This window comes from Pseudonaja textilis, chromosome 1 (assembly GCF_049901715.1).
Source record: "Pseudonaja textilis isolate UNSWEBS1 chromosome 1, rPseTex1.2, whole genome shotgun sequence".
Taxonomy (NCBI): Eukaryota; Metazoa; Chordata; class Lepidosauria; order Squamata; family Elapidae; genus Pseudonaja; species Pseudonaja textilis.
Window position 1 is genome coordinate 47,841,896 of NC_141990.1, and position 18,899 is coordinate 47,860,794.

Sequence of the window (18,899 nt, forward strand, 5' to 3'; positions counted from 1 at the left end):
GTACATCTTAGAAGGCCAGCCTTAAAAAACATCTGTTCATATGTGTTTTTCCTAGAATTAAAGAATCCTCTGGGTGGCAACAAGTTTTTACAAGTCCTTACTTAGACTGGACTATTGAACGTGTGGCTTTGAATGCAAAGGTTGTTGGAGGTCCACATGGTGACAAAGATAAAATGGTTGCTGTGGCATCCGAAAGCAGCATCATTTTATGGAGCATCCAGGACGGCGGTAGTGGTAGCGAAATAGGTGAGTGTGTGTTGTGTTTCATTTCTTAATATATAATGGTATTTTAATATGGCCATACTCTTCTTTTCATAGGTTGAATTGGAAGGGCTTGCAGTAAACTATTTGTTTTTAACCAAGAATATATTACTGAAATATTGTTTCTTAATATCTGTTGAATTTTGATCGATTATGTGCAGCTCTTCTGTATTTGATCATCGTCGAATCGAGAGAACACTCAATTAAGGAGATCATATACTCCTGCCTTTCTATTCACCAAAAACTAATTTATTCTTTAAAATTGTCAATTTACTAATTTTGAGCTTGTTAAATAATTTTACAAAATCAATTATATTTACTCCACTAACAGAGCAAATGGAAGACAGTGCACATGTATTACTTACATAAGTGTGGGTGTGATTGATTTATTGTATTGATTTTATAATGATTTAATAAGAAAGAGTATTCTCTTTGGGAGACTGCTACCAGCTCATTTTTTTTTTTTTCAATGTTAGCCGCTGTGGCTTGGGAAAGAGAAATAATGTTCTCTTGAAAAGAAAAACAAATCAGAAAAACAATTTGTTGTTATATATACTCTTCAGAAACTGACACTATTTATGGAATATTATCAAGCCTGGCATCTCCTAGAAGCTGTTTCTCCCTTCACTATTACTTACATAATATGCTGGTACCAGATTGCTACTATAAGCAATATTTTACAGAGAAATCCCCTTAAGACAAGCATCTGTCACTACTTTTACCATTGTCTTCCCTTTGGATGGTATTATGCCTGTTGAGCTTAAGTAGGAGTGACATTTTAAATTCCTTCAAACTATTCATGCTTGTCTCTCTTGATTTCCCCAAACTTCCTCCAGAGTAATCATTTCTACTCGTTTTTTTCCTTTTTCTTATTGCCTGCTTTTTATGTATGCTGCTGAAAATAGAGTAAAAACCTCAAGGAAGGTCATATGGCCCGAAAAATGATTTGGCATTTACTATTATTTGATATTTATTTATAACTTCTCCTGGAACATACTCAGTCTGTGCAGTTTGACAATTTTGAGTGGCTTACACTATGTATTTTAATATATTTTAAGATTTCTGCATGTTATTTAAGTTCAGAATGAATGAAAGCTTATAGTCACTTTATGTGCCAGACTTAATCTTTATAGCCAAAACCATAGTGGCTGATGTCCTTTATTTTAAAGTAACACAACACCTTTTTGTTGTTTAATTGTTCCTTCATTAAGCTTAAAGATAGAGGTGTTTACTGTATAGATTTTGATAGAAAAAATAAAAAATCACCCAACCATTCATAAACCTGGGCATGTCTGCATTTCTATCAAATCATACTTTAGCAATTCTCAGTGGCTAACACAATGTAAGTATTTTAATTTTTTTAAAGTAGGGTTTGACTATTTGAGGGGCCATCCTTTGTCAACTGTTTCTGCCTATTTGGCATGGGCAGACTGGGCATGCTTAAACTATTAATTAAACAATTACATTTTTGGAATCCAAAAAGCATGCCTTTTCTCTCATGGCAACTGCCCTATGGAATGATGTCCCCACCCCCAGAGATTTGGATGTCTCCCACCTTACCAAATTTCCAGAAATGATTAAACGTCTGGTTGTTCTCTCAGACCTTAGGCTAGAAGGAACACCTATAGTTTCTGGATTTTTGGGAGGGGTGGTACTACAGTCTTCTGGTTGATTGTGGGTGTTTTGGACATAGGTTGTTTTTACTTTTAGTTTTAACCTTTTCGGAGTCACTGAAGAGTCGGCTGACCTCTAAATCAAATAACAAAGAACAAAATAAGTGAACCTTATCTTAGTCATGGCTGATGTAGCCTCAGCTGAAACATAGTCATGGTACATACCAAGCCATAGGTATTTATACCAATCAGTCTATAATTAAGAGAGGCAATGATTACTAATGATATTGTTATACTTTTCAAAAGCATTTTAATTGGATATTGCAATTATTTTAACTTAAAATTTATTAGACCCTTTTGTGCTTTTAATATACATCTCTGTGTGGCATTGTCTCTCCTAATAGGAATATTTAGCCTTGGAGTCCCAGTAGATGCTCTTTTCTTCATTGGTAACCAGTTGGTAGCCACCAGTCATACAGGAAAAGTGGGAGTATGGAATGCTGTGACTCAACATTGGCAGGTACATACAGACAGAATTGCTTGCTCCTTTACATTATTAGCATTCAAAAAGGACATAAACTTTTAATCACTATATTTGTTCATTTTTGATATACTTTATTATTGCTGAAAAATCTTTTCATAATTTTCAGTTATGATAATTGCAATATAATAGATTTATCATTTAGCTAGCAAGAGTTATAATCGTTTTATTATTTTGCAGGAAAATTAATTCTTCCGTGTTTCTTACAAAATAAGGCCAGGCCTTATTTTTTTTTGACCCCCAAAACGGCTAGGCCGTCTTTTCGGGGGTGACTTAATCCCCCTCCCTTGCATCCTTGGGCAGGCGGCGACAGCTTGGATGTTGACCTTGGCATTGGTGGGGTACTTCGTATCGGGAGACCTTCCGCCACCATTGCTTTCCCTTCTCCCCATGCTGCCGCGGCGTTTACAGCAGCCATCCATGGCCAGCCAGGGCTCCTCCCTGCAACCGGAGCCTGGCGGAGACACTCGGCTTCAGGCGCTCCTGTCGCCGCCCTCCCTTCGCCTTGGAAGGCAAAGCCAATTCTTTTAAAAACGACGCCCTACTACCGGTACAACAAAGCCTCCTCTGCCCAAGAGGGCAGCCCAACCCCACATGGGGAGGCGAATCTTCCGGGGCCACAGCGTAAGATCGGCCCACCCCGGGAGAAGCAACCAGCCGTCTTCCCTGCCTGGTGCCAGGCAGAGCGTGAAGAGCTTCGCCTGGGGCATCCAGTGCAACTGACAGGCAGGCCCTCCTGCCCAGTGGCAGAGCTCTCCCCAAGGCAGTGAGAGCCTCCCCGCCGGGCCCTCCGCTCATCCCGCCAGGGCTGCGCCAGAGCCGTGTGGGCTGGGCAGAGCCGGGAAAGCAAGCCGCGGGTGCGCACCCGCCTGCCACCTCGGGCTGAACCGAGCTTGGCTTCCTTCCCAAGTCCCTCCAGCCCGAACCTGAAGGGGCCACCAGGAGAGGCCGTTCGAAGCAGTGATAGCACCCCCCCATCTGTGGACAGGGAGGCAAGGTGATGGTCTGAGCCATGTCCTCCGAGCTGAGCCCCGCTGAGTGAGCACCTCTGCCCAATGCTCGTGCCACTGCAGCATTTGGAGCTGCCGGTGCATTTGGAGATGCGTGGGGATGGGGATGGGCTGGGCGAGCGGTGGAAAGGATGGGTGGCTTCGGGCTGTCTCCACTCAACCTGCTGGCCAGGGAAGCAGCGCTGCCATCGCCTTGCCTCCCTGTCCGCAGACGGGTGGGTGCTCTCGCTGCCTCGGGCAGCCTCTCCTGGTGGCCCCTTTGTGTTCGGGCTGGAGGGACTTGGGAAGGAAGCCAAGCTCAGATCGGCCTGACTCGTTCACTTGTCAGGTGGGCACGCACCCACGGCTCGCTTTCCCGTCTCTGCCCAGCCTGCACGGCTCTGGCACGACCCTGGTGGGATAAGCGTAGGGCCCGGTGGGGAGGTGCTCGCTGCCTTGGTGAGAGCTCTGCCGCCAGGCAGGAGGGCCCGCCTGTCAGCTGTGCTGGGCGCCCCAGGTGAACTCTTCACGTTCTGCCTGGCGCTAGGCAGGGAGGGCGGCTGGGTGTTTCTCCCAGGGTGCACTGCGGTCCCGGGGGATTCGCCTCCCCACGCGGGGTTGAGCTGCCCTCGGGCAGGGGAGACTTTGTCATACTGGTAGTAGGGCATCGTTTTTAAAAGAATTGGCTTTGCCTTTGAAGGCGAAGGGAAGGCGGCGACAGGAGCGCCTGAAGCCAAGTGTCTCCGCCGGGCTCTGGTTGCAGGGAGGAGCCCTGGCTGGCCGCGCGTGACTGCGCCAAATGCCACGGCGTTGCTCTAAATGCCACGGCAGCACGGGGAGAAGGGAAAGCAATGGGGGCGGAAGGTCTCCCGATACGAAGTGCCCCACCAACGCCGAAGTCAATGCAGGTAGCACCATATCTGGGTATGCAACAAAAGTACTTCCTAACGGCAAGCCCCCACCACCATTCCCCCCCCATTTTGTATGTTTATGATAGGCCTTAATTTGGGGGGAGGGGCTTAATTTGATTTTATGCCTATAAAACATGCTGGGACTTCCTATTAGGGAAGGCCGTATTGTTGGACAAACACTGTATATAACAGGAAACATGTTTGCTAAAGATGGAGCTGACTCCTGTTATTTATTTATTTTTATCTGGAAAGCAGGGTTTAAGACTTATTCCTGTTCTCTAGAAGTGATCACACCTTTCAGAGGCAAATCCCATATTTTCTCTTGATACAACTTGAGGGACAAACACAAAACATAAATAAGGAAGAGAAGATAGTCTAGGAAAGAGAGCAAGATGTAATGCAAATTATGCCTGTCCTAGTGATCTGATTGGATTGCTGAAGACAAGCTGCAGCGAAGAGGCAGTGTGATAGCTGAATATTAGAACCCAGGAGCATTCAGGCTTGAGCAGTTGCCCAGATTCGTAGGTGGGCTGATCCAAGAGGTAGAAGAACTTCTGGAGACAGTGATGCAAAAACCGAGGAGTCAAGCATCCTTCTCAGCTTTATTGATTTAACTATGGCACTTTCTAAAGATGGAGTAGGTATCAGGTAGGGTTGCTCATGTGAAAAAAAATGAAGGGGAAGAAGGAAAAACCCTAGGAAGTCAAAGTGGCTATTATGTATCTGAAACCCCTGGCAAGTTAATCTGTTCTGCAGGTGGTTGGGAATAAGGCATATTTGTGAGGATGAGCAAGCAGGGGATGCTGCTATAATATCATCTTTCCAGATGTATGGCAGATCTCTTCTGGAGATGATTGATCTCATTGCAGGGATGGTTGAGACTCTTAATATGGGAATCCCACTAATATTTACAAGGCAGCACCAGAGTGGAACCAACTAAATTCATGAAGCATTATGAGGTAGATAGGTTTACCTCTGCAGATGTAATCGTTGGGCACGTAATGCTATAGAGAAGGGGTGTCAAACTCACAGTGTCACGTCATCATGTGACGTATCACGACTTTCCCCCCTTCGCTAAAATGGGAGTGGGAGTGGCTAGCGTGTGATGCATCCGGCCCGTGGGCCGCAAGTTTGCCACCCCTGCTGTAGAATCTGTTTTAACTTCTGTTAGCCATTTCTGGGAATGCTGCTGCAGTGTAGCCCTTTCATGTTGGGTTCATCATTTATGACTTAACAACAGTAGTTGGACTTGATATGAAATACATTCCTTGTCACTGATCTACCAAAAAGGGGAACGATCCAGAGATGTTTCAAGAGGGACCAAGCGTTAATTACTGTTCTGTGTTTGCTATTATAAATTTTTCTTTCATTTCCCAATTATTTTTGCTGGTGGCAATGTTTTATATTGTTACAGTGAATTAGTTAATAAATGAAAAACGGAATTACAATCAGCTGAAGTCATGCATGCTGCTGAAAGGAGGGGTTTCTTCCATGGGACAGGAAGAAGTCTTAAGCTCTGCAGTTTTGCTAGAAGAGGTAGAGTTAACCCATTCTGTTGAACTTTTCAGTAACCAGAAGGTTTTTCATGGTTAGTCAGATTATATTTGTGTCAAATCCTGAGGAATTTAGAAATTTTATCCACTATCTGAAAGTTTCTCAACTAATGATACATCATTTCTCAAAGATAGCTATTTTTATATTTCTGTTCTCAAATGGTGTGCAATTTTTATACATTATGCATTTTGACCGTGGAAATAGAGATTCTTGGATTATATTCAAGACTGAGAGGCATTCACGCAAGAAGCAAACCTGGTAACACAACCAGATGGTTGTCTCTATAGCTCAGTGTAAAGAACTAAGGAAATCCAAGAGACTGCTGTGTAATTTTCAAGAGGCAAAAGTGACCTAAGGCGTAGACTTGGGATACCACATCACTGGTTGAATAAATCCTGATTTTACACATAAGTGACGGTCATGCCAATAAGTACTACAGGAGAATTCAAGAAACCAAGTGGTATCATTGTTATTTATTGAAATCTTACAGGGGTCTCATGAATATAGCTTAAAATCCTTTTTAAAGTTTTTTTTGTAAAGTTTGCATAATTCATTCTAAGGATTTGGGTAGTAAGCTGATAGTCTGCTCATTCTCAAGCAAAATCCTGGTAGCATAAAAAGCATAGCCAAAATCTGGTATTCAAATAGCATTGAAGTAGTTAGAACATTTTGGGCGTAGTTTATTTGCATAATATATTAAATGCCCCAAAGTGGGCATGTTTGCCAATTTAAGATGCTACAAAATTGCAATTAGAAGACAGAAAAATAAAACAAGATGAAAAGTGAAATGAAAAATAATTGAATGAAATTCCAGAGAAATGTTCAAAGTTCTTAAACAAGTGAAGCACAAGAGGTATAAATCAGTGTAGCTGATGTGGCTAGAGTACATGTGAAAACAATCTTGGAATTATACTTCATCTCAAGTTGATTAAGTGGTAGTAATGTGAATGACTGCTAAAAAGGCAACTGCTTCTTTACCCTGCTTCAGTAAATATTGATTATAGGAAATAATTCCATTGCATCATATTTGTGTGTGTGTGTGTGTGTGTGTGTGTGTGTGTGTGTATCCCCCCCCTCCCCTTGGATGTGGATGGACAAAGAAGTATATCAAATTAGAGGAAATAATGTTCTAGTTGAATATGTAACATCCATTTGATAGAGTAACCAGTTAGGAAATTGACCTCAGTGGCTGAAATGGCCTCTTTCAAACTTAAGTAATTTTATGAATAACTTTAAAAATCTGCTTTTAAAAAGCTAATATAGCAGTTGAAACTAGGAGCTATGTTTTTCTTTATCCTATTATTCTGTCTTTCTTTTTGGGTTCTATATAGTTAGGCTGTATTAATCATCTCTTTCTTTCTGCCATTGTCACTTGCTGATTGATTCCAATCACAAGTTTGCTGTCCTCCCCTTTATTGGTCTCATTTATCCAAGCTTGGCAAAGGTCTGTTGTCTTAAAGGGGAAGTTGGCTATGATGGTTCCTCTTTCCTTCCAGATTTTATTCCCCCCAACCCCTTTCTGAAACAATATAACATTTGTCATCTATTTCAGTAAGAATTATTTTTGCAGTGCTTTCTTCTGTTGGCTTCCGTCTTAGTTTTGAAGGCTTCCTGGAAGATCTTTTCTGAGTACCATCAGTGTTTCCCTTCTACTTTTTGGGGCTTTTTTCCTCTTATCCAGAGTTGTTCTCCTTCTTCTGGCATCTCCCACTCCTGACATTTTCCTGCTTACCTACCAGTGCTCCAACTAACTTTTGAGACTGCAGACGAGGGAGGAAAAAAACTTCCCATTTTTTTCTTCCCAGCTCATCTACCCAGACCTTTTAGACTATAGTCTGCCATTATCCAGTTTACTTTGACCCATTCTGTCTGGGCTCTTTTGTATGCATCTGGTACTGTTGTATTGACCCCTAAAGGTGGTATATCTTTCATGTTTCTCTCTTCTGTCTTGGAACTCCGTAGGCTTTTCTGACCTCTTTGCAGTCAGTATATTTGCACATGTATGTATACACACACACATATATTCTCTCCTTTCCCAGCATTCATGTTTTTACACAGGCATATTGTATTATGGATATTAATTCAGTAACTTGAAAATAATTGTTGCAACACTGTGATATAAGGATTCTTTCAGAGGTTTTACAAGAAAATTGTCAGAACGACATCTTTTAAATTTAATATAATTTTAAATTGCTTCAGTTTAATCTTCATAAAACACATGCTTTTAGATTGTATGGTTCACATGTAGTGCTAGTCAAACACAAAAGCATATGAAACAAAATGGAAAGTTGATGTTTTTATTTTATTTACTAGGTTCAAGATGTTGTCCCAATCACTAGCTATGATACTGCAGGATCATTCTTACTGCTGGGCTGCAACAATGGCTCCATATATTACATTGGTAAGCTCAGAAATCTCTCTCCTAACTTTGAGAATTAACTTCACATTTCAATCCTTTGGGTTATATCGAACAGGGGTCCCCAACTGCTGGTCTTTGGACTGGTACTGGTTCTTGGCCCATTGGGAACCAGTTCACACAGGCTTCATTTGCACATCCGTGGGACGATTGCATGTGAGAAACATCACCACCACCCTCTGCCGCCACTACTAATGCTGATCTGTGAAGCCAGAAAGTTTGGGGACTGCTGATTTATGGAGGTTTTACTTTTATTTCTTGAAAGTATTTTTTCAGGAGTTTTGTTGTAAACATTTTAAATATCTGAAATGGTTGCATTCTAAAATAATTTTTATATGTCTTTATTTTGCAGATATGCAAAAATTTCCATTACGAATGAAAGATAATGATCTTCTAGTGACGGAACTTTATCATGATCCCTCTAATGATGCGATAACTGCACTTAGTGTTTACCTTACACCCAAAACAAGTTCGTACCATCTTGATAGAATTGATACTGAATATATTAGCGTCAAACCATCCTGGTCTCAACTTTAAAAATATTAAATGTTCCTTCAGTTTTGTTCTTTAGTTATCCATACACAAAATATTTGTGATTCATTTAGAATTAATAAGAAAATTATGGCTGTAGTGCATCTTACTATAGATCTGTTATTCAGTTATGGATTTTATACATTTTGAAATGTCATTGTACCCCTTATGCTAGTATACTCAATGCTACAGCACTTGGAAGAGAATTTATTACTATTGCTATGCAATAAAATTGTAAACTTCTCTTCAAAACAATTTTTCCTCAAATGACAGTATTTTAAAAAATATCTGAATTTCAAAATGTCACTTGTTAATTTTATACTATTTATACTATTAGTTCATAAGTTAATTGTGTTGATTTTATTATTAGGGTAAAGGTTGAAATGTATAGTCCTGTGATGGCGAACCTATGCCACGGGTGCTGGAAGTGGCACGCAGAGCCATCTCTCCAGACACACGAGCCATCATCTGTTGCTCTTCCGGCCTCTGGCGTGCTGGTCAGCTGTTTTTTACACGCGCAAGAGCACTGGAAACTGGAAGAGCAGCTGCCCGGCATGCATGCATGCACCAGGAAGATGATTTTCTGGTTTGTCACCTGGTCTTCCGGTTTCTGGTACTCATGCAAGCGCGAAGACCACTTGGCTAATGCACATGCATGTGCTGGAAACTGGAAGATCATTTTCCTGGCGCACGCATGCGCACCGGGCAGCTGCTCTTCCAGTTTCCGGCAAACACACACATGCACACTTGCTCCCATTTTGGCACTGGGTCCTGAAAAGGTGCACCAACGCTGTTATAGTCTATCAGAAGTGTTTGTCTTGTACATAATTTCAACAGTATTTTCAATATTTGAAATATGCATAATATATGGGAAGAGTGCTACTTGTGCACTATAAGTGCAATAATTGCTGAAATAATCTTGTAAAAGTTAAATGTAAACACCACATTTTTACTGAACAGCACTCCTGCACCATCTTGGGCAAATATAATTTACTAAAATAATTTCTGTTTCACATTTTTGTATAGGTGTAAGTGGCAATTGGATTGAGATTGCATATGGCACAAGCTCTGGAGCTGTACGTGTAATTGTGCAACATCCAGAAACAGTTGGTTCAGGACCACAACTCTTCCAGACTTTCACAGTTCACCGTAGTCCTGTTACAAAGATCATGTTATCAGAAAAACATCTCGTGTCAGGTAATTTTGTCAGACTAAATGGCTTCATAACCTTTTTCTATTATGTACTCTTTTTAAAAAAATTTCCAAAGCTCAAAAGAAAAAAAATGAAACAAGATAGAATATGCACAAAGGCCAGCCTCCATTTATGTCTCTTAGTTATGTCGAATTTAAGGTATTCAGTGAATTTATAGCCATAGAAGCATCCTAACCCTAAATGAAAAAGAAGTTTATTTTGTGTTATTTTTCACATTTCTGATCCTTGTTTTTGTCAGGCAGCGCTCGTCATGAATTGAGCCACTAGTTACTATCATCCTCTTTCTCTTAGTGAAGGGCATAACAACATCTCTTGCAGCTTTAGAGTTCTCCTGATCCAATTTCTGTATCACAGTATCCATTTTTAATTCCCCCAAAGGCTCAGACACTGTCTTTTTTCCCCCCCTTGAGTGGACTGAAAGAATTAACCCTGACCCACCCAACATTTGTTTACTAGGTTGTAAAAAGTAGAAAAAGGAAGATTTAGTACCGGTATTGTTATTCAAAAATACCAATTGGTTTAAGTCTGAGGTAAAATTAGGATGATAACCTCTGCTTCTTTTTATGGTTATTTTCCTTCTAGTGTGTGCTGATAATAATCATGTCCGGACATGGACAGTGACACGTTTTAGAGGAATGATTTCAACGCAGCCAGGATCCACTCCTCTGGCATCATTCAAAATTTTGTCCTTGGAGGAAACTGAGAGTCATGGAAGTTACTCTGCTGGAAATGATATAGGTAAATGAGGCATTCCAGGTAAACTGCAGTTATTAGAATAGTGGTTTAGAAGACTAGCTCTATGGAGATCTCCACCTGCCTGCAGATTCTACTGTGGGGTGTGGACAAGTGTACCAATTCTGTTGTCTAAAGGTTACTGAAATCCTGTCTTCCTACTTCATGCTCAGCAGGCAAAGAAAGATTAGGCACATATGGATATTAAACCATTTTTGTGCATGCCTATTTCCTTCAACTCAGCTCTACAGAATTGGCAAACATTCATATAGGACTTCTGAGAAAGATGCCAAATTGTCCATGTAGGACAAATACTAAATCAGGACAGCATAAAGAGCGGGAGGGGTGGTGACATTTGTTACAAAGAAGCATAACAACATAAAAGATCTAAATATAGAACATAAAGGATATAAAAAATGAACATCAAAAACAAGCTATACAAATTTAGCAGTTATAAAAGATACACATTTTTTGAAACAACTATGTATACACACGCATTATAAAAAATACAAACATGAAAGTCTAAAATTGAAGAATGGGAGTGTTAGATGGGTGTAGAGAAGTATAAAACGTTAGTACGTGGAAGACAATATGAAACTATAATCTGCATTTTGGGGTAGTTGTTTGAGAACTTTTGCAGGAGTGATTAGCAACTTATGCACAGAACTCTAAGGTTCTTTGTTTAATATTTCACCTAACTCTTGTATACAACTGAACATCAGTGCTTTCTATTTGGTTTTCTCTTCCAGGTCCATTTGGTGAGCGTGATGATCAACAGGTATTTATCCAAAAAGTTGTTCCCATCACCAACAAACTTTTTGTGAGACTCTCTTCTACTGGAAAAAGGTAAGCTGTGCAGTTACAATGCTACTGATTAATTCAGGAAATCAGTTATTGTTTTTTAATTCTCTGAGTTAAAGCAGAGTATTTTGGTATTTTGCTTTTAGCCTTCACATTCTTATAGACTTTTAATTATATCTTTTATTTTAGTGCTTGCTTCTATTCCTTCCATAGGCTAGCGTGTAATGCTGCCTTTATTAAAAATATGAGTTGCCTGGCCATTTCAAAGTAAACAAAATCCAGAGTTGTGGAAAGTGTTTTTGAAAATTTAGTTAAAGAGCATAGTATGGCTAATATAACCATGGCAGCCAATTAGTATTAAGCCATTCCTCCACTCCAGGCTAGAAACCAGTGAGACTCAAAGCAGCCCATCCTTTCTTAATGGTTAATCTTGTAATGAGTAAAACTCTTTAATAGAAGGAATCTACTTTGTATTTATGTTCATTTCATAAAATCATAAGCAAGCATTAGAGAAATTAATCAGGAGTGCATCTTCCAAACATCTACCTTATCCTTTCGACAACTTGTCAGTTTTAAAGCAAATAAAAATAGATAGCTATAATATGGCTAGAAGCTTCATTATCACTTGAATAATATTACATTGGAATATAATAATATAATATATTATAAATCACCATGATTTATTGTTCTAGGCAGGCTTAGGAAGAAAATGGGATATAGTTATTAAAATTAATGTTATATTAGGGTAAATTTGAATGTAGTAATTCAAACTCTGTTAAACTTTGACCTCTTTATTTTCTCATTTTCTTTGATTACTATGGAATAGTTTAATCAACACATGTCTTCTATGTTAATTAAGCCTGGGTTCCTATATACTCATTTTGTCCTGGAAATAATTGTATTGGTTATTTGTTTCCATGGTAGCAATTTGCAGTATGTGCAATCAATTGTTACACATCTTTTTTTTACACATTTTGTTTTGAACCACTGTGGATCCATCCATTTTGGAATAAAAAGAAATGACTCTTAATTAGGCTGCCATGGCAATAGGCCTCTTCATGCATGTGTAAATAGAAAGTTAGACTTGATGAAAAGCATATAATTTTCTGCCCTCTGTAAGAGATGAATCTCCTTAGTCACAAAAATTCAGCTTTTAAAAGATCCCTTTGGCAGTGACCATGCAATCGGGCAACAGCCACACGGAAGCAAACCTAGTCAAAGCAAAAAGAAGCTTGTCTTCCCCAGGTAGATCCAGCTTCTCTGTTCTCTGTCCCCAAAGGCTGGCAACAGCAGTATTCTGCAATTGAAGCAAGATAGTTGAAGCATGCTAGTCTATTCCACAAAGCTGAACCAGTTAAAAGACACTACAAATACTTGTTGAACAATGGATCCCAAGACCATGGTCACTGCAGTTCCTTGCAGGAAGTGAACTGTAAGCTCCAAGACACTGTTTTTTTTAAATCAAGCTAAGTTCTGCTGTCTCCAAAAGTAGTTACATCAATTATTTTTATTATGTGCCCTGATCTTATATGAAGCAAGAAGCTTACCATGTGACTAACAAGTTTGCAACACTTTGATGCAAATCTTTAAGGGCTAAAAATAAGTGTGTTATCCCTCTTTCCTTTGGCTAAGAAAGATTGGTGACCATTTTTTTTCCTTTAAAAAAAAAAGAACTATATTGATCTGAAAATTGGGAAATACCAAGTTTTCTTTAGAGCAAACAAGAGCCTTATTAAATATTTTCTTTATCTGATGAAAGCCTCTATGTCAGTCAAGGTCCTGTTTCCATAATATTCTACCTCGTGAGATGTTGCAAGAAGAACTGTCTGCCATGTGAGTGCCACACAGAGCCTGAAAAGTATCAGCTAAAATAGACCCTACATCAAGGCTGCAAGGTTAACATGAGATCCAATATGAGAACCAGTATTAGAGAAGACAATACATTTCCCTTTAAATTAACATTAATGAGATATTAACAGGAAAGTTCACTTATTTCACTACCTAACACTGTTGGCCCTCCTGAGTATGTTCAGCTATTCTAACTTCTCAGGAGGGTCATGAAGTAGTAGCTTCAAATCTCAAAGTGGTTGTAGTTGCTTCACATCAAAGGGATTGCATACTCTTAATACAAGGCCCATTTAAGAGTCTGGCCAATTTACAATTCATTCCTGATGACAGGACAATGCATCATACTTAAGCTACCCCTAAACATTGATCATGACTCACCAAACCTGCTAAGATGGTTCGACAGCTAACACTGCCAGTATTGAGCAATAATGTGTTGGCATCCATCAGAAATGTGCAGAAAAGCTGGTGATCACTTAACTATAGAATAGCTTGTAAACACTAAGTAGTTTCTTGAGTGCCTATTGAAATTCCAGCAAAATGCACAAGCATTTTAAAAAGAATAAAAATACTTCCAGTAAATTTGCATGAAAATATTTTCTTTTACTTACTGAGATTGTTTAAAAAGAAATTGATCTCACCTATGCAAGTATCGTCTTTTCCCAGTAACTTGCCAATTAAAAACTGTGATATTTACATTAAATATCTATTTTATAAAAAATGTTGATAATTTTCAGAATGCACACACAGGTATATGCCAAACTGCATTTGTGAAAGTGGTATGTGCAATCATGTGAAACCATTCTCTATCTCTCCCTCCTCACACCACTGCCCCTGCCAGTCCACCAAGCTGGAAAGGTTGGGGACCACTGGAGTACAGTACAAAGGGGCATCTCGGGCAAAAGCTACTTCAGCACATTTGTATATATTTCCCGAAAATAATACCTGATCTATATTAACTTTTGTTCCAAAAGATGCATTAGAGCTTATTTTCCCATCAGTTCTTATTTTTAGGGAAAGAAGGTACTAAATGTGCCTGTCTGCTGACGATCTTAATAACTGGGGCTTATATTATGAGCATCCTGAAAAATCATGATAGGGGTTATTTTCTGATAAGGTCTTATTTTGGGGAAAACATGGTAGCTCAGACAGATCTGTTAAGCAAATGCCTTATAAGCCTTGATATGGAAATGTGTTAAGTTAATCGTGGGAAGTGCTGTGCCATGCTAAACTGTCAATAACTTTTTGATTTTTGTCTATTTTAACTTGTAATGTCTAGTTAAAGGAAATACATTTTTTGCCTCAAAGAATGTTGTGAAGACAAATAGTATAAGTTTAAGATTCCAGGAGACAAATTTCAAGGGCAGTTTGATGATACACTTTGAAAGTGCTTAGTTGTGTCCAATAAACTCTAAAACGCGTGGCTTAATAAATACAGAGAAATACAAAAGCATATAGAATAGTCATTTGAGAACTTTTCCCTTTCATAGTTAACCCGGGGATGGTTCAGGGGTTCTTTGCTTGAACAACAATCTCTAATATTTGGATAATAGGAAAGAGTTTTATACAAACATTAAGTAGAATCTGTGGCAGATTTTCTTGCATTTTGAGATTCTAGAGCAGAAGTGATTGTGGCTTTATTTTCAGGTGAATAGGTACATATAATTACAATTTATGGATATAGTACTAATTTGTAAATGTTAATTTGAAGGTGAATATCTGATTGAGAGAATATATATGTCACGGCCTATATGTTTTAGCAAATTGGTGGTTGATATGCTGCAGTCCCTTTTTTCCCCCAATAGGATATGTGAAATTCAGGCAGTTGACTGTACTACAATTTCCTCCTTTACTGTGCGTGAATGTGAGGGATCCAGCAGAATGGGCTCAAGGCCACGGCGTTACCTCTTCACAGGGCACGTTAATGGCAGTATTCAGATGTGGGACCTAACTACGGCAATGGATATGGGTAATAAATGTGAAGAAAAAGGTTAGTTGTCTTGAATGCAACAGTTTTCAATAGAGCTTGAATTGATTCCAGTTTTCTATTACTTACTTTATTTATTTATTTTTGGAGTAGTGGTTGTGTCTTCCATATTTTTATTATTTTGTTTTGACATTTTGTACATTATTCTTAAACTGCAAATATTTAAATTTATTTATTTAACATTAATAAAGGAGATATTCAATATATATTGTTTTTGAATGTTTAGATGATTATTTGATCTCTATCTACTTATCATACATCCATCATCTATCTGTCTGTCTGTCCGTCCATCCATCCATCCATCCATCCATCCATCCATCTATCATCTATATATATATATATATATCTTAAGTAACCGTCCATCACAAAGGCAAATGATTCTGGGCGGCATAAAACATTTATCCTACAAAGACAGTATACTAAACTCTTCAGAGCATTTTAGGTACAAAATGCTAACTAAATTTAGTTTCTCAACGTATATGTGGATCTGTCTTCTGTCTCCAAGATGTGGGTGGTCCTACTGAAGAAGAACTGCTTAAACTTCTGGATCAGTGTGATCTGAGCACATCTCGCTGTGCAACCCCCAATATCAGTCCAGCTACTTCAGTAGTCCAGCAAAGCCGACTGCGTGAATCAAGCTCTAGGTAAGCTTTACAAATTAAGTTTGCATATATGTGGATGGCAAGATTTAAGCTAGATCTTTCCTTGTATAAGACTTCATTTTATCCCGCTGTTTACTTAAAAGTTAATACTCTAACATTTTGCAAACTGTGCAGTATAGATAGCGTATAAAGAGTTCCTAGTGTGTGCCTGTGTGAATTATGTAATTTGCTTATTCATATAGTAGTGATCTGAAGGAATAATGAATAATTTATGATTTTTGCATGAAAATAAAAATAATCCAAATTTCTAGTTAGTAAATTTGTTCAATTTGACATGCTCAATTTATTAATTTAATTATTTAAAAAGCTTCAAATGTTTTCAGCCTCCAGTTACAGCACCGGGAAACAATCCACGAAACCGCTACATATGGCTCCATACGGCCATATAGGGAGAGCCCCTTACTAGCCAGAGCCCGCCGGACGGAAAGCTTTCACAGCTACAGAGAAATTCAGCCTTTTAATTTAAGTAAAACCATGGTAGACAAAGCTGTTCCTCAGAATGGCAGTTGGAGTCCTGTACAGGCAGAAGGGAAAAGAAATGGTGAAAACATAGCTGACAAAAAAGCTTCAGCCTTAGCACTTGAGATAAGAATGGCCAGAGTGCCAGATGGAGGAACTGAACTTCAGAAAGTGTCTGAAAGCATATTAGAATTGAAAAAAAGAGGAAACGATGAAGACAATGAAACCAAAGTAGACTGCAAAAGGAAGAGTGGATTTGAAGGAGGTGGTTTCCTTGGAAGAAAGAAAGGACCACATCTTGTGGTGTCTTCACCAAACATTGTAGAAGGAAGTTCTGAGGTATTTGGTACAGCTTCCCCATCTCCTACAAAGACAACAGTTTCTCCACGGCATAAGAAAAGTGACTCATCTTGCCAGGATTACACCTTATGAAAATACCTTGTGAAAATAAAAGACGTCTGTATCCCACATGTATATCAAACATTTCTCACTAAACTGGACGAATTTCACATTTATGTATCTAAATTTGTATCTTTCTAATTGAAGATGAGTTTGAATTAGAATCAGACAGAATAAGGAAACACGTTCTAGACAAACCAGCCTTCCAGTCCTGGTGTTGATCTTGATAAGTTGGACTTGAACTTCCATAATTCCATTGAGGCAGGTTGGCTTAATTATGGGGAATTATGGGAGTTGAATCTAATTTCTCTGGAAAGTACCAGATGGAGAAAGCTGCTAAAAAAAACCTGGCTTCATAGCACAATCAATGGAAGCATTTTTTAACTACTCAAGATTGGTGTTAACTTTCTATAACTGTCTATGTGAAGTCCAGTTCTGGTACAGACGTTTTCAAGCTTTGTTTAATACAGGCTGGCATGCACTACCATTTTTGTTGTAAAGTAACTGTTTCCTAATCTTGGTTACAGATATGCTAAATATTTAAAGTTTATGGTCGGTCTATAGAGCAATTCATACTTTCAGTGTGGTTTCCATGTTGAAAATAATAATGGGAAGAATTAGGGTGTTTTATTTTATGTCTTACTTTTTCTGCTGTGCCACCAGTTTTTATTAGTATTAATAAACTTTGTATATCATCTCAAGCTTCAATGTGTTGACTTAACCAAATTGAAATTCTAAATGTCTTGTCACAGATATAAAACATTACTTTGCAGATATTTATCAAATATTAAAGTACAAAGAATGTAGTCATTCTGTACACTTTTAATTACAATAGCATCAGTGGATTAATTCTGGAATGATGGACCACACCTTCCTATCAAGCCATTAGTAGTTGCTCTCATAAGTGGTTTCTTGCATTTTATGAAGCTCCATGTGCCAGCTTGTGGAGTCTGCTATTATGAGATGTCACACAAATTACTTCTACAAAATTTCTATGTGGTCTGGCCTAGTCAGCAATCGGTAAGAGAGAAAAAAAAACCCAAAGCATGCTACCATCTTCCATAGGAAAGGAGAACTGGAGTCACTTTCTTAACAACATACATTGATCTTTACAATAATTAATTACAAGTTTGATTGCAAATTACCTAGTTATAGACAAAAAATTCATAGAAAACTTCACTTATTATACCACTGTATAGAATTAAGCAATTCGTTTAGGTCTGCACAGTTGAAAAAAGCCAGAATTTGTAGATGTAAATAAGTTTCCCAATATTTCTAGGAGCAATATCTGTGCATGAAAGTATCTTTTAATCCTTTGGCAAAGGCACAAGCAGTCTTGAGATTTCTTCTTGCTTTTTCTTTGCCCTTCGGTCCAGTCAAATTACATTATCTTACACATTTCCTAGAGACCCTTAATGATACAGCCTTGAATGTTCCCAGTTGCATATGCTAAGGCTGGAAGAAAACCAGGATTCTACTGAGTCTCACAAATACAGTAACGGCCTCCTTGTGATGTTTTATTGTATGCTTTCAGCAATCATAAGCATATTTTAGAGTAGATAATTATTCCCTTTCTTGCAATACGAAGAAGAGGGCAAGAATTGAAAGCTGATACCCCAAAGCCAGGCTTATACTCGGTCCTTCAATATTCTTTGTTGAATACTTAGATTTTGTATCAATGTAACACTACTAACATAGAATAAAATATACAAAACTATAAGCCTGCCCTGTTGTAAGATATAAATCTGATAATAAATCTGATAGTACTGCAGACACTATTCAGTTATATTTGAGTCCCCTGCCTGCTAAAATAAACCCTCAACATGTATAAACATGGCAACTTATCTTCCATAGAAAGTGTGATGTGTGCATAGTGAGAGTTGCAGCTGCCACTTGTCCAAATGACTTCACAATTAAGAATAAAAACCCATCACTTTAATGTGAATTATACAATGAATAGTAAGGATTTAAAATTTCCAGACATT

General features: G+C 38.6%; 1 protein-coding gene across 1 annotated transcript in view; it reads left to right on the plus strand.

Moving 5' to 3' along the window:
• KCTD3 (potassium channel tetramerization domain containing 3) overlaps positions 1 to 17,609 on the plus strand; it is a 32,799-nt gene extending 15,190 nt beyond the window's left edge. The window contains exons 9-18 of the mRNA XM_026695758.2: positions 56 to 246; positions 2,279 to 2,394; positions 8,183 to 8,270; positions 8,638 to 8,754; positions 9,843 to 10,013; positions 10,612 to 10,767; positions 11,511 to 11,607; positions 15,213 to 15,397; positions 15,900 to 16,038; positions 16,380 to 17,609. Coding sequence (XP_026551543.1) covers positions 56 to 246; positions 2,279 to 2,394; positions 8,183 to 8,270; positions 8,638 to 8,754; positions 9,843 to 10,013; positions 10,612 to 10,767; positions 11,511 to 11,607; positions 15,213 to 15,397; positions 15,900 to 16,038; positions 16,380 to 16,947 — 1,828 coding nt within the window. The 3' untranslated portion in view covers positions 16,948 to 17,609. The remainder of the gene's footprint in view (positions 1 to 55; positions 247 to 2,278; positions 2,395 to 8,182; positions 8,271 to 8,637; positions 8,755 to 9,842; positions 10,014 to 10,611; positions 10,768 to 11,510; positions 11,608 to 15,212; positions 15,398 to 15,899; positions 16,039 to 16,379) is intronic.
• Positions 17,610 to 18,899: the final 1,290 nt, after the last annotated feature.